General features: G+C 55.9%; 1 protein-coding gene across 5 annotated transcripts in view; it reads right to left on the bottom strand.

The window, feature by feature from the left end:
* SS18L1 (SS18L1 subunit of BAF chromatin remodeling complex) overlaps positions 1 to 23,742 on the bottom strand; it is a 29,471-nt gene extending 5,729 nt beyond the window's left edge. The window contains exons 1-10 of one of the 5 annotated variants that reach the window (XM_046679234.1): positions 19,299 to 23,742; positions 16,081 to 16,328; positions 12,909 to 12,985; positions 12,091 to 12,175; positions 10,598 to 10,742; positions 9,819 to 10,016; positions 8,540 to 8,704; positions 8,111 to 8,212; positions 7,050 to 7,142; positions 3,889 to 6,612 (exon numbers count right to left, since the gene is read on the bottom strand). In XM_046679234.1, the coding sequence (XP_046535190.1) occupies positions 6,281 to 6,612; positions 7,050 to 7,142; positions 8,111 to 8,212; positions 8,540 to 8,704; positions 9,819 to 10,016; positions 10,598 to 10,742; positions 12,091 to 12,175; positions 12,909 to 12,985 (1,197 nt within the window). In that variant the 5' untranslated portion in view covers positions 16,081 to 16,328; positions 19,299 to 23,742 and the 3' untranslated portion in view covers positions 3,889 to 6,280. Of the gene's footprint in view, positions 1 to 1,137; positions 1,258 to 3,888; positions 6,613 to 7,049; positions 7,143 to 8,110; positions 8,213 to 8,539; positions 8,705 to 9,818; positions 10,017 to 10,597; positions 10,743 to 12,090; positions 12,176 to 12,908; positions 12,986 to 16,080; positions 16,329 to 19,298 lie in introns of those variants that run through there. The other 4 variants (XM_046679236.1, XM_046679233.1, XM_046679235.1 and 1 more) reach the window with 4 other exon arrangements.
* Between the last annotated feature and the right edge of the window lie 1,036 nt (positions 23,743 to 24,778).

Genomic DNA, 24,778 nt, shown 5'->3' with positions numbered 1-24,778 from the left:
GATACCTCCCCCCGGCCCCGAGTGTGGGCTGGATTCAGTGGCGCCTTTCCGAAGATTAAAGAAGGGGGAAGGCGGGGCTGGCTCCGGCCCAGTGGTTGAGTTCGTGCGCTCCGCTGCAGGCGGCCCAGTGTTTCGTTGGTTCGAATCCCGGGCGCGGACATGGCACTGCTCATCAAACCACACTGAGGCAGTGTCCCATATGCCACAACTAGAAGAACCCACAACGAAGAATATACAACTAGGTACCGGGGGGCTTTGGGGAGAAAAAGGAAAAAAATAAAATCTTTAAAGATAAAAAAGAAGGGGGAAGGTGACTCGACAGTGGGGAGAGCTGGCAGGTGCCCCCCTGCCCAAGTGTCCAAGGTCAACACCAGAGGCAAGTCATGTGACACAAGGTGACGAGAAGGGAGATTCACTCTGTGGTCCTCTTTCCAAAACCCAGCGTCACCCCAGGAAGAACATGAGACAAACACAACCTGAGGGACGCCCTACAAAGTCTCTGCCTCGCCCTCCTCCCAACTGTCAGGGTCAAGACAGACACGGACTTCCAGGAAGCTGCCACAGCCCAGGGGAGCCTAAGGAGATGTGAGACCAAATGTCATGCAGGATCCCAGACAGGGCTGGGGAGAGGAAAGGACATTTGGGGAAAACTAGTGAGACCTCAATAAACTGAGTTCAGACCACAGCAATGTATAGCGTTGGTTTCTTTTTTTTTTTTCCTCTTCTTTACAAGAAGATTGGTCCTGAGCTGACATCTGTTGCCAATCTTCCCCTCTTGTTGGTCTCCCCGAAGCCCCAGCACATAGTTGTATATCCTGGTTGTAAGTCATTCTAGTTTCTCTGTGTGGGAGGCCGCCTCAGCATGGCCTGATGAGCGGTGCCATGTCCGCGCCCAGGATCAGAACAGATGAACCCAGGGCCACCAAAGTGGAGCACGCAAACTTAACCACTCGACCTGCCCCAGTGTTGGCTTCTGAACTGTGACAATTGTCCCACAGCGACGGACGAGGTTAACAACAGGGGAGCTGTCTGTACTGCCCTCCCGGCTTTTCTGGAAATCTAAAACTACTCCAAAATCACAAGTGCCTTACATGCTGCACGACAGCGCCACGGTGCGCGGGGTCTGCGGGCCCTTACCGTATCCTTGCTGCTGCCCAGGGTAGCCCTGCTGGCTGGGGTACTGCTGCTGGGGGTAGGTCTGCTGCTGCGCCGCGCCCTGCTGGTACCCCGCCTGCTGCTGGCTGTACTGGGAGTTTCCTGCAGAGGGAAGGAGTCGTGAGCTCATTGCCAGAGAGCAAGGGCGGCACGTTCTGTCACGCACGACCCGGGTCACTTGGGAATTCTCGACCAAGCCATTGCTTCAGATCTTTGTTTTCTCACAATTCAAGTGTTTTGTTATACTTTCTCTTATTTTATAAAAATACAAATATATAACCAAATGAAACAGTTAATACAACTAAGACAAAGACTAATACCAGTATTGTAGGTTGAACTGCATCCCCCAAAAAGAGATGTTGAAGTCCTAACCCCAGGGACCTACACATGTGGCCTCGCTTGGAAATAAGGTCTTGGCAGATGTGACGAGTTAAGGAGAGGTCATATGGGACCGTGGGGGGCCCTAGCTGACGAGTTAAGAGGAGTTCGTACGGGATCGTGGTGGGCCTAGTCCTGTGACAGGTGTCCTTCAAAGATGATGGAAGTTTGGACACGGACATGGGGAGAAGGCCATGGGATGAAAGAGGCCATGGACACCAAGGGTGCTGGAGCCACCAGAGCTGCAGGAGGCCTGGGACAGATCCGCCCTCAGAGCTCCAGGGGAACCGACCCTGCCGACCCCTGATTTTGGAGCTCTGGCCTCCAGAACTCAGAGGACTAATCTCTGTTCCTCTAAGCCTCCTGCCCGTGGCTCTCGTTACGACAGCCCTGGGAGGCGAGTGCAGCCACGGAGCATGCGGAGGCAGCGACTCTGAAGGCAGCACATTCAGGCGGCTGGTCACCTGTGGCTTCAGTTGTGACGGAAAAGAACAAGGTACGAGAATGTGCACAGGCAGCTGCAAACATTTTACTGGAAGCTGAGGCAACAGGCAGGCGCGGCACAGAGGACGTTTTGGACTGAGAGTCGGCACAGATTAATTATATGTCTGTATGTTTTCTCACTCACACACACACACACACACACACACACACACACACACCCCTCTTGGTACTTACTCCGACAACTCTATTTCGAGGATATCCAAGTAGGTCAATTACTGAGAAGTATTTTCTCACTTATCAGGGAGAACTCAGCTGTGACATCTAGAACCTTCCGACAGGCCAGTGCGTCCCCAGCAGCTTACACTCCGCTACCTGCTGGACAGTGAGAGGCACCACCACACTCCCGTTTACGCAGCACCAGGAGCGCAGGAGCCAGGACTCAAACCCAGGGAGTCGGGGGCCCCGGAGCTGGTGTGAGGGTGTCCAGGCTACGGACGTGAGACACGGAGAAAGGCCTTGGAGTCCTGTCAGCGACATGCGTGGCGACACAGAGGTGAGGCCGAGTGAGGCCGCCAGCTCGTGAGCACCCGCCACAGGACGCTCCTCGCACTCAGCGCAGAGCTCCCAGAAGACAGGTGACTCTAAGACCACATCTTCCCACAGTTTGAAGGACCCCAGAAGTTTCCAGGAGCCTTCATTTTACTGGCAAATATGCAAGCCAGGGTTGGCGGTTCCAGCTCAGACCCGTAATGGCTCTTTCCTTTGACTGTATGAAACTAGTGCCACAGAGGATTAAAAAAAAAGCAGCTAGTTACCTAAATGTTGTTGTTTATCTATATGGTGGTAAATTCCAAGGGACATTTATACTTATTTTTCCAGAGAAAATGCCTTAATTCTTATTTTTAAAAATCTAACTAGCCACCCAGCACCCATGCTAAAAGCCTCATTTTGGAAGAGAGCTTACTGTAAGAAAAACAATTTAGGAGAGCAATAAGTGTATTACCAAATAATTACCGGGAGTTAAGAAGGGGTGTTAACCACTCAGAAATCTTCCTACAAAGTCTTCCTAACAGAGGTCTCAGGAGACACCATTTTAGATTCATGTGGACATTAAACTCCATTCATGGTTTTCAAAACACCTTGATAAGAAGATCAATTTAAGTCTAGTTTCATTGTGTTCCTTTGAACAGGGCTTTGCTCTTCAAAACCATGCAAAGTGCACAGCCTTTCATTTGCAGTGTGCCGGGTCCTGACACAGCCCCAGACCTGACCCTCCAGCAGAGGGAGAGCAGGAGCGGCAGGTGGGGCCCCAGAGAGCTTGCTTCTCTGCATTTACTTCACCGGACAGCAGGTGAACGGCTCGGCCCCCAAAAGAGAGTTGTAGTTCTGTTTTGTTTGTTTTTTTTTAAAGATTTTATTTTTTTCCTTTTTCTCCCCAAAGCCCCTCGGTACATAGTTGTATATTCTTCGTTGTGGGTCCTTCTAGTGGGATGCTGCCTCAGCGTGGTTTGATGAGCAGTGCCATGTCTGCGCCCAGGATTCGAACCAACGAAACACTGGGCCGCCTGCAGCAGAGCGCGCGAACTCAACCACTCAGCCACGGGCCAACCCCTGTAGTTCTGTTTTCACCAAAACATGTCCCAGAAATAAGAAAGCAGAGGTGCCGAGGCTGGCCTGGTGGTGTAGTGGTTAAGTTCACATGCTCCGCTTTGGTGGCACAGGGTTCATGGGTTCAGATCCCAGACATTGACCTACACACCGCTCACGAAGCCACGCTATGGTGGCGTGCCACATACAAAATAGAAGAAGACCGGCATAGATGTTAGCTCAGCAACAATCTTCTTCAAGAGAAAAGAGGAAGATTGGCAACAGATGTTAGCTCAGGGCCAACCTTCCTCACACACTCACACACACACACACACACACACACACACACAAAGAAAGCAGAGGCGCGACAATGAGAGGCCAGATTATGAGAACTGGTATCCAAAGGACCCAATTTCTACTTTATTTTTCTGGTTACAAATAACTTTTCCAGGAGCTGTAAAATCTAAGCATTTAAAAGCTGGATCCTGGCAGCATTTTTTAAAATAACAGCTTTCCCGAGAGCTGGTTCACACTGGAGAGGCTTGAAGCCCTGCTGGGGAACTCAGTGTGCAGTTAGAAAGCACGGAGCACCGGCACGTGCCTTAGCTCCATGTGCAGTCCTCTCTGAGGTGGGCTCTGAAAACCCGGTGGTCTTCCCAGTCATTCACCATCCAAGGTAAGGCTGCGAGCTCTGACTTCTGCTCCCTCCTCACACTGGGCCATCCCAGCCCCAAGGATGCAGACGGGGCACCGGCTGATGCAGGCTCCGTGCACTGTGCTCACCTCACCAGAGAAACCCATCAGACATGTAGTGGGCTTTCTCCAGGGTGTCGGGGTTTTTGGTCAGTCTGCATGTCCTTGTGTTTTTATGGCCTTTTTTACTCCTTATATGACAAGAGTTAAAGGAGCTAATTCATATGCAACTGGCTGACTATGACAGGGCACACGGCAGGTGTGTAATAAATGTCAGGGGGACACCTCTGAGAACCAGACCTCAGCTCTCACACACCCAGAAAATCGTTCACTCGACCGCGTCAAATCCCCGTGAAAAGGGGCCTGTTTGGCCAAGTCTGAGAGGAGGGCGGCAGGACTTCCACTGAAGAGGCTGAACGAGCCTCAGGAGGATTCCGGGAACAAGCAGAACGGGAGAGCCCAGACCCTGCTCTTTCCAGAACGGCACGGAAGAGTGACAGGGCAGATGGCAGGGCCTTCCCTCCACTTCCAGTAAATACAACTACTATTTTTTTTCCTTTTCATTTCTTTTCATCTATCTCTTGAAGAATCTTGCAACATTCTGTGACGGGGCCATGAAGAAGGAAACTATTTGTGAAAGAAGGGGCCAGCGTTTGGGTCAGTAAATCAGCTCTACTTATTTACATGTGGCAAGAACGTGGTTACAAAAAGGCCACGAGGGACAAACAGACGATGGATTCTGACGTGATCCACGGAAACTACAGCGGTCGAGCAGGGATGCGCCTCAAGGACACCAGGAGGCCGTTTCCGGAGGAGCCCTCCTGCGGCTCCCAGCATCCACCCACAGGCGGGCGCACTGGTGACCACTGGGCGAAACCCTGAGAAACGCCCAAGATGGCAGGTGGCGCTGTGGCCTGGGACTCGGGGTGTGGACGGGCCTGGGTGGCCACAGGCTCAGGGTGCTCTTTCATTTCAAATGACAGCCAATCGCGTGTAATGCTCTTAGATTTAACTCGTGCATGGGCAGATGCGCTCACGTGTTTCAGAAACATGAAAACCAGCCCACCTTTGAGGGTCGGGGAAGGAGCCACCTCCACACCTGCGCGGACCACCTTCCCAGCCTCTTCCCCACCCACGGCCACTCCTGTCGGTGTGCAGGGTGTTCTCCCGGAGCTTGTTTACGGTGCGTGTGCATGCAAATGCGAGCACGGCCTTGGTTTCCCTCTGCTTTTCCATGGAAGGCAGCACCCCAGATACTCGGATCCCCTGCATTTGGCCTTGCCACTGGGTACGACCCGCGAGCATCTGCCACAGCAGCCCCCAGGGAGCACCGCTGCTTTCACAGCCGCGGTGCCCCCGGGACACGTCACAGCGGACACTAGCTCTGTCTAGTCTGCTACTGCAAACCTCACAGTGAGGAAACGCAGGACGAACACGGCAAACAGGACTTCGAGGCTTCCATGGAGCACTCCACAGGGGCCCAGACGGGAACCGGTGTCCCCTGCTTCTGTGGGCCCCACATCCTGGTGTACCCCCGGCTCAGTCGGCCGTGCCCTGATCCTTTTCTGGCACTGGTCCTCTGTACGTTAGTGCACTCTCATTCTATGGACCCCACAGAGCTCCTGCCAGATGCCTCCCATTAACAACCCCAGGACCAGCCACCTGTGCCCCACAAGGTTCCTCATCCCCTCGTGGGATAATTACTGGAAAGTTCTTTATATTGGCTTCAATCTACCTCTTGATCTCTTCTGCTCAATACCCTCATCCTCTTGGGGCCACAGCCCACTTATGACATGGCCCCCAGGCTCCTCAAAGCACAGCACCCTCTGCCACTCAGCCCATACAAGACCTGGCAATGCCCTCGGCTGTGGGGTGACCTGCACCCTGTAACACACATGTGCAGTCACACATGGGGATCAATTAACATGAGGGTGGAGCAAAATGCTTCCAGATCCAGGAAGAAACGTGCCATCTGCCACCTTTGCCTTAACAAGTGGTACTGAATGCGTTAGCTAACTTCTCATCAACTATGGAAGGCAAGAATACGTAACCCAAAACAGGGGTCCAAAAACATGCACTTCAAACTGCAGATGGCTGACAGCACGTCCCGAGCTAGTCCTGGGGCCATCTTTCCCGCGAGGACTCGCGCGGACACAGCACTGCTGGTGGGAGCAGAGCTCCTCTGGTGGAGAAGGCTGCCCAGGGGCCCAGGAGGTGGCGGGGAGCGGGGCTGGTGGAGGAGCCCCACGTGGCCCCGTGTGCTGGCCCCACGGTGGCTTACCTCTCTGTGCGGCAGGCTGAGACCTAGCAGCTCAAATGCTGGCCAGAGCCAAACTCTAATTTTCACCCGTTCAGCTGTTTTTCAAATGGACCAAACAAGCCGAGTGTTAGCCACTTGGAGCCTGCTGGCTTGGGGTACCTGGTGAAACCTCACTGGCAGCTGCGGCCTACTGACAGGGCAGGGCTGGGAGCTGTGCTGCTGGGTGACGTCACCTGGACACGTGAGCCCCTCTTCCTGGGACATCCCCTCTGGATGGTGGCCCCCGGCCGCAGCCTCGTTCTACATGGCCTCCCTCCGGGAAGGGCTCCCCTCACAGATGTCCCAGCCCCACCCAATGAAGCCGGTCAGGTGCTGCTGCCTGGCCTGGGCATGTCTTCCCCTCATCAGCCCCAACCCTTCCAACCTCCCACACGCACGCTACTCACACCTGCAGGCACCGGTGCCCGCGGACAACAGCGAGAGTCTAGAGCCAGGGGAGCTGATGGAGCAGCGCGCAGCAAATGCTTCTTACCGCTCTCATAGTAGTGCTGCGTGGACTCCTCGAACGACCGGTCGTAGCTCTGCTCCGTGTAGGACGACTGCTGGTAGGCGTAATCACCATGCCCTGTGAGCAGACGGAGATGGCCTGCGGTCAGCCAAAGCCCTGACCACCAAGCTCCCGGGAGAGAGTGCATGAGCTGCATGGTGACACCGCCGGGCCAGCAGAGCCAAGAGCTGAGTGCGAGGCCCGCGGAGGAGCTCGCTCCCAGCTCTGCACAGCGGTTTCTGTCCTTTAGAATGCAGACGCCACCTGCTCCATGGGGTGAGTGTGAGGATTAAGTGATGGCTGACAGACGACAGAGGACACACAGTGCTCAGTACGCAACAAGCACGAGTGGCCATGAGCTGTCAAGGTTGCTGCGTGAATGCCATCCTGCTGCCCACTGCAGAGGTTCCCCATCGGGAGCACGCGACCATCACGACGCCCCGTTACTGTCAGGTGTGGGGCACGGCCTGCCCTGCACTGGTCTTGGCCGCCTCTCCAGCACCAGCCTCCTGCCCTGGTCATGCACTCCTGACTTGCCCTTGCTCACACGGGTCCCCTGCCTGGGTGTCCTCCTCCCCAAACCCCACCCATCCTGATGACCACTTTACATGCCACCTCCACAAACCGTGGGACTACTTAGAGACGGTGGTGGCGGCTGCACAACGTGAACATACTTAATGAAAGGTGACAATTCAAAGGAAAACAACCTGCAGCGATTATAACCAAGCATTACAAGACGGGAACAGTCAGATCAGGGCTGTTGCTTTCTGGGGAGTTTCATGAGGAACCTTGTGTTCATATTTTCGAACGTTAACATCATCTATGCACACCACAGCTTCAAACCCGTTGCCTCTCGAGAACGGAGACGAGGAGGCCCGAGGAGGCGAGTGGCCCTGTGTGCTGGAAGCTTCTCTCAGCAGAGACAAGCCCTCACGCCCACCCCCACACGTGCTCAGGCAAGGGGGCTTTGGGTGCCCGGCTGGCAGACGTCAGGGGCAACAGGTCTGAACCGGGAGGGCCCGGGGCACAGTGAGCGTTGCCCTCACCGTCGGGGTAGTACTGCTGGCCCATGGGCTCCGCGGCAGCCTGGCCGTGGCCGTACTGCTCGCCGTAGTACTCCTCCTGGCCCAGGTACTGCTGAGACGAGCCTGCGGATGACACGCGTGGGTCAGCTCAGGGCCCGAGCCGGTCTGACTTCAGTCAGGACCCCCCGACCCAAGAACCTCAATGGTCACCGACTCGGACACCCCTCGCGCCTCCCCGAGGAGGTGGGGCATGCCCCCACAGCCCACCCCAGGCTTGCGCCGACTGCCCCCTTGGCCGCCTGTGGGAGCCACAATGGTTCTCGCACTTCACTCCCCGAGTCCCTCGCCGGCTCCGGACCCCCAAGGTCCTCGCTCAGTCCGGACGAGCGTGTGAGGCCTCGCACCCCCATTCCCGGCGGAGAAGTGCTCGGAGGGCAGCACGGGCGTTACCTTGCTGCGAGGGCCGGTAGGGCGCCATGGGCCGCTGCCCCATCATGCTGCTGCCCTGGCCGCTCTGGCCCATCATGGCGATGGACGACTGGCCCTGGTAGTGCTGGCTCCCGCCCTGTGCCGAGTTGTAGTGGGATGAGGCTGCCTGCTGGTGCATCATGGACACTGGGCGACATGACAGACTCCGAATAACCCCAAGAAGCTCCCAGAGCGGGCATCCTCGCTCCCCACCCCAGACCCTGGCTGCACCCCTCTCCCAGGCTGAGCCATCGCTGTTCCCCTGCGGCTCCCCGACGAGATCATCCCCTTGACGCCTCATCACACCTCCTACCAGCGAAGCTTTCTGCTAACTCCTTAAAAGTGTGCGACATTCAGGAGACGCTGGCAGGCACCACCGGGCAGGGCGCTGCACGCAGGAACAGGGTCCTCTCCTCCTCATCCCTGACTCCGCAGGCTGGTCCCAGAGGAGCCCATTACCCTTGCCTGCCCTGAGACCCAGGCCTCTGAGGCCAGGTCGTGGTCTCCTGCTGTCCACTCAGGTCGCCCCTGCTCAGAACCCTCTAGAGCAGTGGCCCCCAACAGGGTGAGATGTGAGCCAGTCAGCAAAGTAAAAAGAAACAGGTGAAATCTATTTTAGTAATACATTTTATTTGACTCAACATATCCAAAATATGATCATTTTCAGTATGTAATTAATATAAGGAAAACCAAGAAGATGCGTTACGTCCCCTTTTCCTGTTCTAAACCAGCGTGTCTGACACTCGTGGGACATCTCAAGCTGGACCCGAAGCTGCCCAGGGCCCGGGCCCTGCAGTGGAAGCCCAGCTCTTGGGGCTCCTGCTGGCCCACCGAGTGTCCTGGCCCCTCATCCTTCCCACGTCTGTGCCTCTGGCCACGCAGCCCCCTACCTGTGGGAGCCCCATCCTGTCCTCTGAGCAGGGCATGTGCGGCCCCTCCTCAGAGCCTTCTCGAAGCCGCCACAGGGGGCGGCGCAGCCCCCAAAGCCGGACCTCCCCTCAGGAAGCTCCTGGAGGAGGGCAGCCCTTGGGACTTGCCCTCTCCCCCCCAGCACAGGCCAGGGCCCAGCGGGAGGGCAGCCCCTCAGGACCGCGTGCATAGCCCACACGCGTCTCCGAGGGTCCCAGGGGCAGGAGCATTCCTGGGCCCGGGGTTGGGCGAGGGCGTCCCGGGGCCCAGTAGGAGGGCAGCCCCTCAGGACCACATGCATTATCGGGTCCAGGGTTGGGCGGGGGCCTCCCAGGTCCCAGCGGGGAGGTACCTGGGTTGGACTGCATGTTGATGTTGGCCCGAGACACATAGTTGCCAATGGCGCCTTGCCCCTGCAGGGGCACACTCTGCGAGGCGGGTCCTGAGTGACTGTAGCCAGGCCCCGTGCCATGGCCGCTGCCCGACATGCTCATGGAGGTGGTAGGCAGAGTGCTCTGTGCCGTCTGCTGCATGGACACGTGGTTCGGACCTGTGGGAGGGACGGGGAGAGGGGCCTTAAGCCCTTCTAAGACCACCAGTGACAGCAGGCCTGGCCTTGCTGCTGGACACGAGTTTCCTGCAAGTGATCGTGGGGAGGGAGGCCGACCACGCTGATACCCCTACGAATGGAGTGATTAATAAAGAAATAGACACACAGGCTGACAGTGCAGAAGGTGAGTCACGTACTCATTGTTATATTGTTACTAACAGTTCCCAACAGCTATTAACAGTTCTCCTGCAAAGACCAGAGCATTTCCCTTCCTGTTCAAAAATCCATGTGGATCCCCGCCCCTTGATCTGAAGTGGCCATACTTAGTGTCAAAGCAGAGTAAGGATCCGGAACAAGGGCGTCATTCTCTCTGCACGTTACCCCCGTGCATGTGCGCCTGGGCATGGCAGCCGACCTGGGGCCAGGACCCCCGGGAGGAGAGGGGTCTCCCAAGCTCAGCCCTGAAGGCGCGGGGTACCTCACGAGGCAGCCACCCATTCGGGAGCCTGCACTGGTGACCTTATTGCCAAGAACCAACCCCAAACCCAAGGCCCAGCCCGCAAGAGCTCAGGGTCACTCACCATTGCCGATCTGGCCCTGCAAGAGGGAGGATGCGGGCAGGCCTGTGCCGATGGCGTCGCTGAGGCTGCCCTGGGAGTGCAGGCCCTGGCTGGAGCCGCTCTGGGACAGCGCTCCGGGGCCCAGGTTCATGTTCTGGGTTGGCGGCTGCGGGCGATAGGAAGGTTACGGGGAGCATGGTTAACACAGAGAACAACCAGCAGAAGCCACGAGACAGGAGTCGCCAGGAAAGGTATGTAGTGGGGAATCTCACAGCCGCCTGGCAGATGTCTAACCAACGGCGCTCTCACGTGGCCGGGTGACCGAGGACAACCGGGCCGAGTAGCTCAAGCCAAGACGGAGACGCTACGCCAAGCGTTCTGCGTAAACATTCAGAACTTAAACAAGTACCGAGCTTATCAAGATACACTTGGAGCTTCAAAGCTGGGCCCCCTTCCCTGGGATTCAGGGAACTGCTTCACCAGCCCACAAGGCGGCAGCCACCTCATTGCTCCACACCACTTCCTACCCCTCTCGAACTCAGCTGGCCAGGCGTCTCTGTGTCCCTCCGCTCCCAAAGCCCCAGGGCCTTTGCACAGGTGGTCCTGTGCCTCAGTACTGCATTCCCAGGCACTCCTCCTGTGTGGGTCCTCACCCTCCTCCCCTGTCCACCCCTACGTCCACCCCTCATCACAGGACATATCAGGGACACAGGGACTGCAAGTACCCTCCCAGCATCCCCGTCTCCCAGATCGAGACCAAACAGCAGCTCCGAAGGTCTAGACACAGACGCTGTTAACATCTGGCCAGGAAAAGGATCTTTCCAGCAGGATCTGCTGTGCCTCAAGGGTGAGGAACCCAGTTCGACAGCCCAATCAAAGTTGGCTTAACATTTTTACTAGCAAAACACATCCTGGTGTTCAAGATGGGGACCAAGGGGCCTTGGGAAGTGAGCCTTCCTGCGTCATGTTAGGCCTGGAAACTGCCCGCCTAGCAGGGTCAACACGGACCAGTCCACCTCGAGGCTGCGCCTGCCCCTCACCTCGAAGGAGGCCGAGGCTGCCGCGGGTCTTGCCTTTGCAGCAGTAATTTAATTTGAGGAGAATGCGTTTTAAAGTCAAATAGAAAATGTTTGTATTAATATTTGAAGCAGTTTTTTTAAGTTTTGTTGTTGGACCAAAGTAGCGCAAGCTCATGGGTCATAACTTTTCAAATCACTCAGAAGGGCTGAGAATGAAAAGCAAGAAACCCCCGTGCCACTTCCCCTTGTCCCCAGATCGGCTTCCCACCATTTCTAGGTCTGGCTCCTCTGGGGTCACTCATCTCCCTTTGCTAAAGAAGCCAATGGCATGATTCTGGCCAGTCCACTTCAGAAACGTCCGCCTGACCTGATGTGAGGACCTGCCCCGCCCCGGTCTCAGGCTCCTGTCCCCTCTGCTCCCTGCACCGGCCGTCTGAGGCTGTGCCTGACTGTGGTGGGCAATGGTGGGGAGTCCCCCCACGCGCAGACACTCACGGCGGGGAGCAGGGACTGCATGTTCTGGTTGGAGTCTGCGATCGTGGCCAGGTAGACCAGGTTCCGGTGCAGGATCTGCTGGTACCTGCGGGCAAGGGGCACACAGTGAGGCGGCGGAGCCCGCGGCCCATCCGAAGCAGTAGTTTATCCGGACAGCCTTGCCCTGCAGCCAAGCCCCGGGGACTGTGAAGGCAGCAGAGCACCCTGTGGGCCAGGACGGGGCTAGGCAGGGAGTGGGATCCCGTTCGATGACAAAATGCTGGAAAGACCCCGAGGTGGCAGCCAAGGGGGAGGTGCCACCCAATCTGTTCAGAGAATGGAGGTGGGGGTGGGTCACGAGGAGGCAGGGGCCTGAGGGGGATGCAGGAGGGGATGCCAGGGGACCAGCCCTCCTCAGGCTCACTCTGACACCAAGATAACTTGATACCCCAGCCCCATGAAGAGGTGCTCGCAGGACACGGGAAAGCTCAGTTTAACACAGGAACACCTCTGGGAGGGGTGGCGGCCAGCTCGAGCACCTCCTATCTGTCTGGCCCTGGGAGGCGTCACATGAGGTCCTACCTAGAGGAGCTCTCTGTCCCCCTGGTGCATCCACAACCACGGTCTGGCCTGGGCCTTCTGGCTTCCCCAGCAGGCCTCTCCTCCCACACTTCCACTGCCCCCCAAACTTTCCCCTGTCTCCTTGGGGAGTGACCTGGGGGGAGTAGGCCACCCTCCAAAGGGTGACTCTTAGTGGCCTAGATGACCACTGCAGCTGGACTCGCTGAAGCCACTCAGCGCCGCCCAAGGAGACTGGGGGTGGGGGTGGGGGCACGTACTGGGCGCACTCGGCTGTCTTGCCCTTGCTCTGGTGGTCCAGGATGCACTGGATCAGATGGTGGTTCTCGTCCAGCATCTGCAGGAGAAGCAGACGTGAGTGCGGGGCACGCACGCGCCTGCCAGAGTCCTGCTGGGGTCAGAGGGCACCTGCTCGAGGCACTCACCAGCCGTGTGACAGTATCTGTCACTCTCTATGTACAAACTGTCACTCTCACATGCAACCTCAGCCAGTGGGACCAGGCACTTTCCACACTGCTGTGCTAAGCACACAGCCCTCGGGGGCCAGGGTCAATACTCCAACCCCGCAGGCAGCTCCCAGCCTCTCTCACCCCACAAATGAAAACCCACAGCCTGCAGGACCCAATTTTCTGGCCCCTTGACCACAGTGTATCTGTCCAGCTAGGGGGGGCCAAGAGTCGACAGCAGGGACGCCGGGACCCCCGAGCCCTGGTCTGGAGGGTGTGAGATCCGCAATCACGGACACTCTTGGGGGAGGCAGCTCACATCCCTGGAGAGCCACCTCTTTGGGACGGCCACCTGGGATGGCCAGGGGAGACCCAGGATGAGGTGATGGAAGAAGCAGGAGAGAGGAAGGCCCGACGGGAGCACAGGAAGGCTTGCGAGGAGAGCTGCGGCAGAAGCCACGCTGGCAGCACACAGCACAAGACCAGGCAGCCGTGGCCAGCCTACCCAGTGGGCCCAGGGTCTGGTCAGCAGGGGACGGCTAGGGGGACACAGTGTGAGCCATTCCCCACGTGGACGTGAAGAGGTGGAGAAGCGTCCGGCTCATTCACTGCCTGTTCATGTGGGCAGCACCCCGCTTTGCAGGGAGGGGCAGAATTGGGCCCACCGCAAATGCTGCTTTCCATAAAAAGGCCTTTCCTCAGAAACTCTTACCAAAGGAAAAATCTGTGCTTTTCGTCTCCACCAAATTGTGCCCACTCATCTGGGCCCAGGAGGTTCCCCCGGGCAGGTTCAGCTCTGCAGGCCCCCGAGAAGGCGGAGGGGCCCACCCACCTGCCACTGTGCAGGTGACCCAGCACACTGCCCTGAGGGCCCGTAACGGTGCTCTGACCTCAGGGTGCCACTCCTTCGGAGCCCTGGGCCCAAACTCGGCCACAGAGAGGAGAGGAAGGCACAGAGGGTCGGGCCACACCACACAGCAGGGCAGAGTCCACCCCGAGCCCTGCAGAGCCACTGCCCTGGCTCAGCTTCACCCTCGGCCTGGCCTCTGCGACTTCAGGGTTGGTTTCTCCTGCTCAGTTTCTACGTTACAGCTTCCTCCTCTCTATGCTTTCCCGTTTCTCCCCACTGTGGAGATGACGCCCCAAGTTCAGCAATTCCCACCCTGGCCATGGAGCCGGCCCTGGACGGGGAAACCACCAGGGGGCGCTGTGGGCCAGGAGCTGCCCCTGGAGCTCACCTCGGGGCATGAGGGCAATTCAACACACCAGGACCCGGCATTCGTGCCACTGGCACATCGAGACTTTCTCCAGATGAATTAAGAAAGGAAACAACTGCAAACGACGGTCCCCCTATCCCTCTGAGAGCCACCCTTATATAAGGCTTTACGGCTTCAACTCCTGGACTTGGAAGTCCACGGCAAGAATTCTCTCCCAAGGACACACGCTGCATACTAAAACGTTTCATACACAGATGTCCGTCTCAGTACTGTTCACAACAGCTCAAAGACGGGGGCAAGCTAAGCAGTCAATGACAGGATTAAGCAAATTACGGTGGGACCGTTTGGTGAGATGTCAGCCAGCCCATAGAAACGTTTTCGTAGTTTTTATAAGCATGAGATGTTACACTGTTAGGATGGAGGCTTTTTTAGAAAGCAGGGTACAGAGTATCATCTCAGTTAAGTTAAAGCACGCAGAAAACAGGCCAGGACCCATCAGGTGAAAGATGGCGGACGGGAAGCGTGCCGCGCTCCGAGCCCTCACAGGCCCGGCAGGTGGTGACCGATGGAGGCGGGAACCGCTCACGAGGACAAAGATAAGAGGACTGCAAGAGCAGCACCAGCAGCTGGATTCTAGAAGTGCAAAGCAAACGGATGAGTGAGAACTGAACTGGCAGACGCCAGGGGGCTGGATGTGGCACTGAGCCACACTCGGGAGCCCACAGGGCTCGGGAAGGCTGAGATCCCGGGCCCTCCCCATGGCTACCTGGCCGGGGACAGGGAAGGGGGCGCGGGGCAGAGGGGCAAGGTGGCTCGACGGAAAACAACCAGCCTGGGAGGAAAGCGCTAGAACACTGAAGGCAGGAGAACACCTCCAGGTGAAGACAAAGACCAAGTTGGCCCATCACCTGGTGTCCCCTACCCTCGGTATCCTAGTCCTAAACACGAGGGCACAGCTGAGCCGCACCAGTGTTCGTGGGAAGCCTGTAATTGAGACAGACCAAAACCAGCCTCAGAGGCCGAAAGCTGGAGGAGATGAGCACTACGCAAGAAGGAAACTTAAAAAACAAGAAGAAAAAACCCACAACTATTACTAATATCTTCAAAAGATAATACGTTATCGTATCCATAGAAAAAGGGTGCTATTAAAAACAACAAAAAAGAGCTCTTGGATAGTTACAATATACTGACCAAAGCAAAAAAACAACAGAAGTGTTGGAATACAAAGTTAAAGAAAATTCCTAGAAAGCATATCAGAAAGATCAAGGTAGAAAAAAACATAATGAAATTAGAAGAACGATCCAAGTGGCCAAAAACAGTTCTTCCATAACTTCCAGAAAGACAGAAAACACAGGGAGAAAATCATTCCTGAAGAGAGATGACCTGATCCTGAGGTAGACCTCTGCAGGAGCAATGACCCAATCCCAAAGGAGACCTACAGGCGAGAGAGGCCCTGATCCTGAGGGAGACTTCCTGAGGAGTGATGACCCAATGCTGAGGGGAGACTTCCTCTGGAGCAGTTACCTGATCCCAAGGGTAGACTTCTAGAGGAAAAATAACCTAATCTCAAGGGAGACTTCCTGAGGAGAGACGATCTGATCTGAGGAGGACTACCTGAGGAGAGATGACCTGATCTGAGGAGGACTACCTGAGGAGAGACGACGTGATCCTGAGGGAGACCACCTGAGGACAAATGACCCAATCCTGAGGGAGACTTCCTGAGGAGAGAGAATTTGATCCTGAGAGGAGACATCCTGTGGAGCAATTACCTAATCCTAATCTTGAGGAGAGATGACCCAATCCTGGGAGACTTCCTGAGGAGAGATGACCTGATCTTCAGGGGAGACTTCTTGAGGAGAGATCCTGAGGGGAGACTTCCTAAGGAGTGATGACCTGATCCTGAGAGGGACTTCCCGAGAGATGACTCAATCCTGAGGGAGACTTCCTGAAGAGAGATGACTTGATCCTGAGGAGAGACTTCCTGATAAGATATGATCTGATCTTGAGGAGAGACTTCCTGAGGAGAGAAGATTGATTCTGAGGAGAGACTTCTTGAGGAGCGATGACCTGATCTCAAGGGAGACTTCCTGAGGAGACATGACTTGATCCTGAGGGAGACCACCTGAGGAGTGATGACCTGATCCCGAGGGAAGACTTCCTGTAGAGAAATGAACTGATTCTGAGGGGAGACTTCCTAAGGAGAAATGACCTGGTCCTGAGGGAGACTTCCCGAGGAGAGAGGACCTGATGCTGAGGGAAACTTCCTCAGGAGTGAAGATCTGATCCTGATGGGAAACTTCCTGAAGAGATATGACTCGATCCTGAGAGGAGACTTCCTTAAGAGAGATGACCCGATCCTGAGGGAAACTTCCACAGGAGAAATGTCTCGATCTCAAGGGAGACTTTCTGAGGAGAGATGACTTGATCCTGAGGGAGACCACCTGAGGAGTGATGACCTGATCCTGAAGGGAGACTTCCTGTGGAAAAATGATCTGGTCTCAAGGGAGACTTCCTAAAGAGAGATGACCTGGCCCTGAGGGAGACTTCTAGAGATTATCTGATCCTAAGGGAGTCTTCTGTGTATACAATGACTTGATCCTGAGGGAGACTTCCAGAGGAAACATGACCATATCTCAAGGTAGACTTTGTGAGAAGGTGACCAATACCAAGGGAAGACTTTCTTTTTTGAAGATTAGCCCTGAGCTAACATCAGCCGCCAATCCTCCTTTTTGCTGAGTAAGACTGGCCCTGAGCTAACATCTGTGCCCATCTTCCTCTATTTTACATGTGGGACTTCCGCCACAGCATGGCTTGAAAAGTGTGCATGGGCCTGCGCCTGGGATCTCAACTGGCAAACCCCAGGTTACTGAGGCACAGCGCGCAAACTTAACAGCTATGCCACTGGGCTGGCCCAAGGGAAGACCTTCTGAGGGGAGACTCTGTAGGAACAATGACCTGATCATAAGGTAAACTTCCTGAGGAGAGCGAATCTGATCCTGAGAGAGACTTCCTGTGGAATGATGACTCGATCCTGAGGGGAGTCTTCTATAGGGGAGATAATCCGATCCTGAGGGAGAGACTTCCTCAGTAGAGATGACCCACCCCTGAAGGAGACATCCTGAGGTGCAATAACCTGATCTCGAGGGAGACTTCTCTCCCAAATTCTCGTCAGCCAAAACACAGACTAAGTGTGAGGGTAAAACGAACATACATTCTGAACACAATTTAGGAAAATGCGTCTGCCACCCAGATGACCCACATTCTTCAAAAATGTCAAAATCTTAAAGAAAAAGAAGACAAAAGAACCGATCCTTACATGGGAAACTAAACCTATGTGACTTGGAGATTTCTTTTGCTATAAAGTACACATTGACAAAACGGGTAATCGGAATTAGGTCTGCAGGTCAGGTAACAGTACTGTATCAATATTAGCTCCCTGATTTCAATCGTTGTACTGTGGTTATAATGTCTTTGTTGTAAGGAAAGTCATGCTTGAGTATTTGAGAGTAAAGGGGTATTATATCTGCAACTCACTCTCAAATGGTTCAGGACATGATAAGACGTAGGCAGAGGGCAGGGGGGCAGGAGAGGAGAAGAGAGCAAATGAGGCAATATGTTAAAATTTGGGGAATCGGGATGAAGAGAATATGGGAATTTTTTTAAAGCTTCACATCCCATACACCTCTTCTCAGGAAGCTTTACAAAAGGATGCAGTCCACCAAAACAAGGGAGCAAATATCAAAATGGGAAAACCTGAGACCCAACACAGGAGAAGCCAAAAAATCTGGGACAGTGGTGGAGGGAGAACCAAGGAGGCCCAAAAAGAGTGGCCGCAAGACAATGAACCTGACAGAACACCTGTGCTGAGGCGGTTTCCATGGTTGGAACAGAGTCTGGGATAAACCAGTGAAAAGTGATTAAAAAGAAGGAGAGATTACCAACTCCAGGGAAAACAAAGGGCGGGGCAGGAAAAGTGACCATATGATCCTGCGTGGAAGGCCATTTATACAGGCAGGACAACGTCAACACCAGATATGGATCTAATTCCAAGCAGAAGGAAGCCACTCTGGGGGAACAGGGAGCAGGGAGTGCAGGCGTGTGGTGAGGAGGGGTGTGTGAAAGAGTGAAATCCCCATTTTCCATGGTCATCAGGTGAGACCAACAGATGTTCCAGCCTGAATATGTGTGTCCCCCGCCAAACTCCTATGTTGAAGGCCTAACTTCCACTACGATGGCATTAGGAGCTGGGCCCTTTGGGAGGTAATTAGGGTTAGATGAGGTCAGGAGGGTGGAGCGCCCATGATGGGATCAGTGTCCTTACAGGAAGAGGAAGACACCAGAGCCCTCTCCCCCTCTCCACCATGGAAGGTCACAGCGAGAAGGTGGCCACCTGCAAGCCAGAAGCAGGTCCTCACCAAGAATCGAACCTCCTGGTACCTTGATCTCGGACTTCCAGCTTCCAGAACTGTGAGAAATAAATCTGTGTGTTTAAGCCCCGCAGTCTATGGTATTTTGTTACAGCAGCTGGAGCTAAGAAAACAGACAATGCGTAAAACTAAAAATGCTCAAGAAGCAGCCACTTGGTTTAGTAATGAGGGTGCTGCTGGGAAGTGGGAAACAGAGCGTGGGCTGAAAGAATTACTCCTCATTTTTAACACAAGCCCCACAGAACTGACTACGCGCAGTGTGGCTTTGAGGAGTATAAAATCTAACCTAACAACAAGAAGCCAAGTGACAGGAGAGAAACGCTGGCTCTCCCTAGGTCAGAGATTATGGATAGAGAATTCACTCCCTTTACGCATTTGCATTTATGACAATTTCTAAGATAGGCATGTCATTGTTCAAAAAAGTGATTTTAAAGATGCCTGAAGGGAGTCAGGGAGTGCCTGAGTTGGGCAGGTCCAGGCCTCATCTGACTCTTCTCTACCTAGAGTGTGTCTAAAAACGTGCCCGTAACACAAAGTTGAAAAATAAAGAAACCACTTACGCCGACTGGAGGATTAAAGATCTCGTTCTCCGTGTCTACTGCTGTCTTCTCTCGACACCGGGCTCCTAGGCTTTCTCACCAGCAGTTTTGCATTTTCCTGCATCAGAAGGCACGCCCCTCACACTCGGCTCTCTTGGGAAGGCTGGTTTTCTACAGGTTCAGGGGTGACTCGTGCAGGCAAACATCACAGAGAAGGGAGTTTGAGACTGGTGAAGTGTGCGGGCTGAAACCCACATGCCAGGTGTGGCCCATGGCCTCCCGAGGAGAGGACGCTGGGGACAGAGAACTGTGAAGGTGGCACCACCACCTGGAGGAACCAGAGGCGGGCATCAAGGGCCATGCTGGCGAGTGGCAGTGAGCTCCCCACCTCTGCAGGCCCGTCTGAGGCCTTGGTGGGCATGACAGGGAGCAGGTGAGACCATGCTCTTGCTCACAGTGGAGTGGCAGCAGTTGGTCAGAGTTGGGCAGAGACCAATGTGAGCACACATCTGCTTGGTGCCATATGGCAGCAGTGTGTCAAATGTGATCTCGGCAGCAGGCGCCCGGGGAGGCACCTGGAGATGACATGCGAGCTGGAGCTCGAAAGCTGCCCAGAAGCGCACAGGTGAAGATGGGAGAAAGGGTAGCCCAGGTAGAGGGCGCAGCGCGTGCAAAGGCATGGTGGAGCAGGGCACGACCAGGAACGGAGACAAGTGCCGGGAGCTGGAGACGAGGCTGTGGAGTGCCAGAGCGGAGGACCGTGGGGTAGCTGGGGATGGCAGTCCTGTGGCCAGTGAAGTGAGGGGGACTTTCTCAACCACAGCCTGGGCTGACTGCAGAGGCTGACGGGACCAAGGTCACGATGCACGTGGGCACGTCTGTTTCACGCTGCTGCATGACAAAGCTGCCCACCCGCTGTAGTTACAACAACCATTTCCTAGTTCTCATGATCCTGGGCTGTCTGGGCGAGTCTGCTGCTGGTCTCACGTGGGCTCACCACTGGAGTCGGTGGGGTGCTGACCTTGTGGGAAAGCTGGGGGGCCTGTGCCTCTTTCTCCATGTGGTCATCCTGGTGGTCTCAGGGCTCCCAGGGGGCAGCCCCCGTGCACAAGCACTTATCAAGCCTCTGTTGTGTCACATTGGCTGATGTCCCAGTGGTCAGAGTGTCACGAAGCCAAGCCCAGCGTCCACGTGGGAGCAGGAACACGGAGCACAGAGGTGAGAGATGTCACTCCCGTCTCCGTAACAAGCTACCACGCAGGCTTTACAAAGGCTTGGGATTGGCTGTGAGGGAATCGACGAGCAACAGGCTCGGAGGGCCGGGGCACGCTTCCCACGGACATCCCACAGTGAGAACACGTAGGCCAAGAGGCAGGGCTGGCACAGGGGACAGGCCTGGAACTGCTCAGGCCACACGGGCAGTCCTGACTGGGTGGGGAAGGATGACAGAGACTGGGAAAGGGGAGGGACTGGGGGTCCCAGAGCCCACAAAGAGAGTAGGGGACAGGGGCTGGGGCCACTGGGTAAAGGCGGGTGAGGATCTCTGAAGAGTGAGCAGACCCCATGACAAGCCGGGTGTGGCCCTGGAAGGGGGGCACAGAGAGATCTGGGAGTTCGAGGCTCACTGCTCACGGGGGGCTCAGGTCACCCCACAATGGGCAGGGCAGAAAGACCCGTCACAATGGCCTCGTGGCTGTTCTTTTAATTAAGAAAGATTTGTTGCTTTCTGTCTAAAGGGGAAGAGGCTCACGGGCGTGCTGAAGTTCAGGTAGCCCCAAGTGAGCGGTGGGCCTCGTGCCGCCCACCCGAGGCCACCAGAGCTAGCCAACCCCTGCTCCTTCTGGACGCATCCCCCCTCACTGTGCAAACACATGGAGACGTTCCCTTCCCACTGGTCTACGTCGTGCCCTTTCCTCTCTGATGTCTTGGAGATGGTCCTGTATGGGTGCATAAAGATCCCACCTCACTGCTTCCTCAGCTCCAGAGAAATCCCATATGGTATTCGGTTGGTCTCCCATCTTCCACTTCTGCAAGGTGGCCGCGATGCATGCCCCACACAGGGGCAGACGCAGGTGCCAGATGAACTCCTGGGAGCAGCCTGAGGTGCAGAGGGATGAGCCCTGGCTACCTGGGCAGCTGGTTAAGCTTCACCAGAGGCTGAGCCAGTGCCCAGAAGCGCTAATGGAAGCCAACGACCCCTCTGAGCATGTACCCAACTGCAGAGTATGTGAATTAGGTGTGTGGGTTTCAAAAACCCAAACCTTACACACATGCAGTGTCCTTGGGAGGAGCTGGGCCTGCCTCTGGTCCAACCTCTGTGTTTGACACACACATCCAACTTCCAAAAACTCTCAGGACACTGTGAAACATACTTAACGTTACTGCAACAGGAAACACACTTTCATCTTCCTCAGGCCATGCAGGAGTCATTTCCCGTCTTCAGTGTTGGGGACACTTACAAACGTGTGACCACAGCACAGCAAAACCACTCTGCGCCTGTGAGAGCTCCTGCACTGGAGAGGGAGGTGCGCACCGCATTAAACCCGCCACGGCTGAACCCAGACAGCTACACTGTCTGCTTCACACAACTGTGGACCTGGAGACGGCTTCCTGCAGCTCAGAATGGAACCCTCACCTCCCTTTCAGAATGCTACTGACAAATTTTGGCCAAACGTCTGATCCAGAGGCTGAAGACAATCAGTTACAATGCTGAGCACCTTCCTGTGCCGGGCGACATTGTCTAACCACAAGATGGCCTGTGAGCTCACACGTCACCCTTATTTAAAACAAGGAAGCTGAGGCGCAGAAGGCTACGCTTGGCTATCAGCAGAACAAGAATTTGAGCCCAGGAAGCCCCCCAGCTCCATGGAGTCCCCATCCTTGACCCCAGGGCCCCTGACCCCACAGCGATCTCCAACTGAAGAGAAACATGAGGAGCCCACAGCAACTGGCACTCTGCACAGGAACCACCTGTTGGCCAAGGAGAAGGAGACCTCGTTACAGGAGCCCTCTCTGCATAGACATCTAGTACCTTCTCCCTCTTGACTCTTGTCCCATTCACACGGCAGGGTGCGCTTGAGGTGCACGCGTGGATCAGGCAGTCAAGACTAGCCCACCCTCCTTCCGGGTCCTGCAGGACTTAGGGACATCAGTGCTAGGCCCCCGCACTCCTGCATCTGGGCGGTTGGGCATGGCAGTTCTTCACTCGCAGCCACGGGGGCCCAGGGAAGCTGTCTTCTGACTCCAAGCACAGAGGAGCAGGTGCCCAGGCCCTGACCCCATGGCCGGGGAACAGCTTGGGGGCACAGGGCCAGAGCCAAGAGGAGAGAGCCAATGGGGACCCCTGTTAGCAAGTGCTGCCCCTCTCCCTGCCACCAGACCACACACACAGCTACTGCATGGAAGACAGACGCAGGTGCTGGACGAGGCAGGCGACTGCTTTAGAACGGAGAGGGGTAAGAGGGATGCAGGGTGGCCACCGCGCCTTATCCAGAGCTTCCTGGTCCTCCAGGCTGGAGGGGCTCCTGAGGGCTGGGCAGCAGGCAGGCAGCACACCTTCTTTGGAGTGTCCAGCAGGAGGGCTCTTGCCAGGTTTTACTGGGCAGAGGGGACAGAGGCCTGGGTGTGGCTGTTCCCTCCTGGAAGACGTGCTGCCCTGCCTGCAGGGGCTGCAGCTGGAGCCTCTGCAGTGCTCAGGTCCAAGGGCGCTCCAGTGACTTGCGGAGCGGTGCCCTCACTGGTCAGCATTTCAAGACACACAAGTCGACAAAGAAGCCACCAAGAGCTGGCACAGAGCACCCCAGCCCCAGCGTCTCCTGCCGCTCTGCGGGGGCCCGTCCTCACCCCTCCCCAGGGCTGGCCCCCAGGACCGGAGTGAGGGGACACGGCCCCTTCCCATCCCTAGGGATCCTTCCCCGGGGCCTCTGCTCACTGGGGAGAAGACACCTTCAGTAATAACTGCCTAAAAGGATCAAGTGGCCCCCAAGCCATTTGCAGTGGCAGAGACAGCTTTAATTTTAAAATGGCCAATTTGCCTTCCTTCCCAAATCAGCCCACGTTCTTTAAGACAAGGAGCTCCAGGCCTGAGAGAGCAGAGGGCACCCACCCCCCACCCAGATGGCCAGCCCTCACCCCTGTGCCCCTCACCCTCCTGCCCCTGGGCACGGAGGACAGTGCGGCGAGGCTGGTCCGGCTTCGGCCACTCCCTGGCTCTCGGACTCAGCACGGCACCCACCCTCACTGGTCTCACTTTCCTAAACTAGACGCAGATGCCCACCTGCCTATCAGCTCCGCCCACTCCCACCGAGCTCGTCTTCCTGGCACAAAGTACTGGGGGTAAGAGGGACGAGACACCATTCCCACCCTCCACCCAAGGAAGCAAATTAATACCAACAACAAACAGTAACAACAGAACTTACATTTATTAAGCAACTACAATGTGCCAAGCAGCAAGGAACCAAGTGCATGCCAGCCAAAGCCAACACCCAGGGACTCCCTCCAATGTGCCCAAGCGCAGCCTCACGGTCCATGGAGATGGCCGCAGCGCCCCCCCCCCCCCCAATGGCGTTGGGAGCACAGAGCTGGGTGGCCAGGATTCCCTGGTCCCAAACCAGGGGACAGCGGCACGCGGCAGGTTGCAGCCTGCAGGCCAGCTCGCCAGGTACAAGGGCCACTGGATTCTGCTGGCACACTACCCACCTCCACCTCAGAGTCCCCAGCACAGTCACATCCCCTGTGGGTCTCAGCAAAACGCAGTTCCACCTGTGCCTCAACCCACACTAAAACTGTGCTTGGCCACCGCAGGCTCCACTGCCCAGCATGCGGCCCAGGCTCCCAGGGCAGGCCGGCTCTCCCTGCCCTCCCAGCGCTGGTCCCCGTACCTGCTCCATGCAGACCACAGGAGGACCAGCGGTGACTCCCTCCATCTTCCAGACCCTTCCCACCTCTGCTCCTTGGTTCTCCTTGTCTGGAATACCCCTCCCCATGCATCCTCTGTCACAGGTTGAATTGTGTCCCTCAAAACGGTATGTTCATGTCCTAACCCCAGTACCTGTCAATGTGACCTTATTTGGAAATAGGATCTTTGCAAATGGAACCAGGTTCAGATGAGGTCATACAGGGTTAGGGTGGGCCTTACATCCTATGACTGGTGTCCTTATGACAAGAGGGAAACTTGGACACAGAGACAGGCACAGAGGAGAAGCCACACGAAGACAGGGGCAGAGACTAGGGTGATGCGTCTAAAAGACAAGCAACACCAGGGACTGCCAGACCACTAGAGGCTCGGAGAAAGCAGGGAACACACCCTCCCCCACAACCCCAGGAAGCATCCAACCTGACAGCACCTTGATTTTGGACTTCTGGCCTCCAGAACTGTGAGAAAATAAATTTCTGCTATTTTAAAACACCCAGTTCGGGGTAATCTGTTACGACAGCCCCAGGAAATGAACCCATCTGCCTCTCCCAAACACTGCCCCTGACAGACCCAGCATCACAGAGGC

Source organism: Equus quagga, chromosome 12 (assembly GCF_021613505.1).
Source record: "Equus quagga isolate Etosha38 chromosome 12, UCLA_HA_Equagga_1.0, whole genome shotgun sequence".
Taxonomy (NCBI): Eukaryota; Metazoa; Chordata; class Mammalia; order Perissodactyla; family Equidae; genus Equus; species Equus quagga.
The sequence above is the reverse complement of the archived record's forward strand: the minus strand, read 5'-3'. Positions and strand labels throughout refer to the sequence as shown.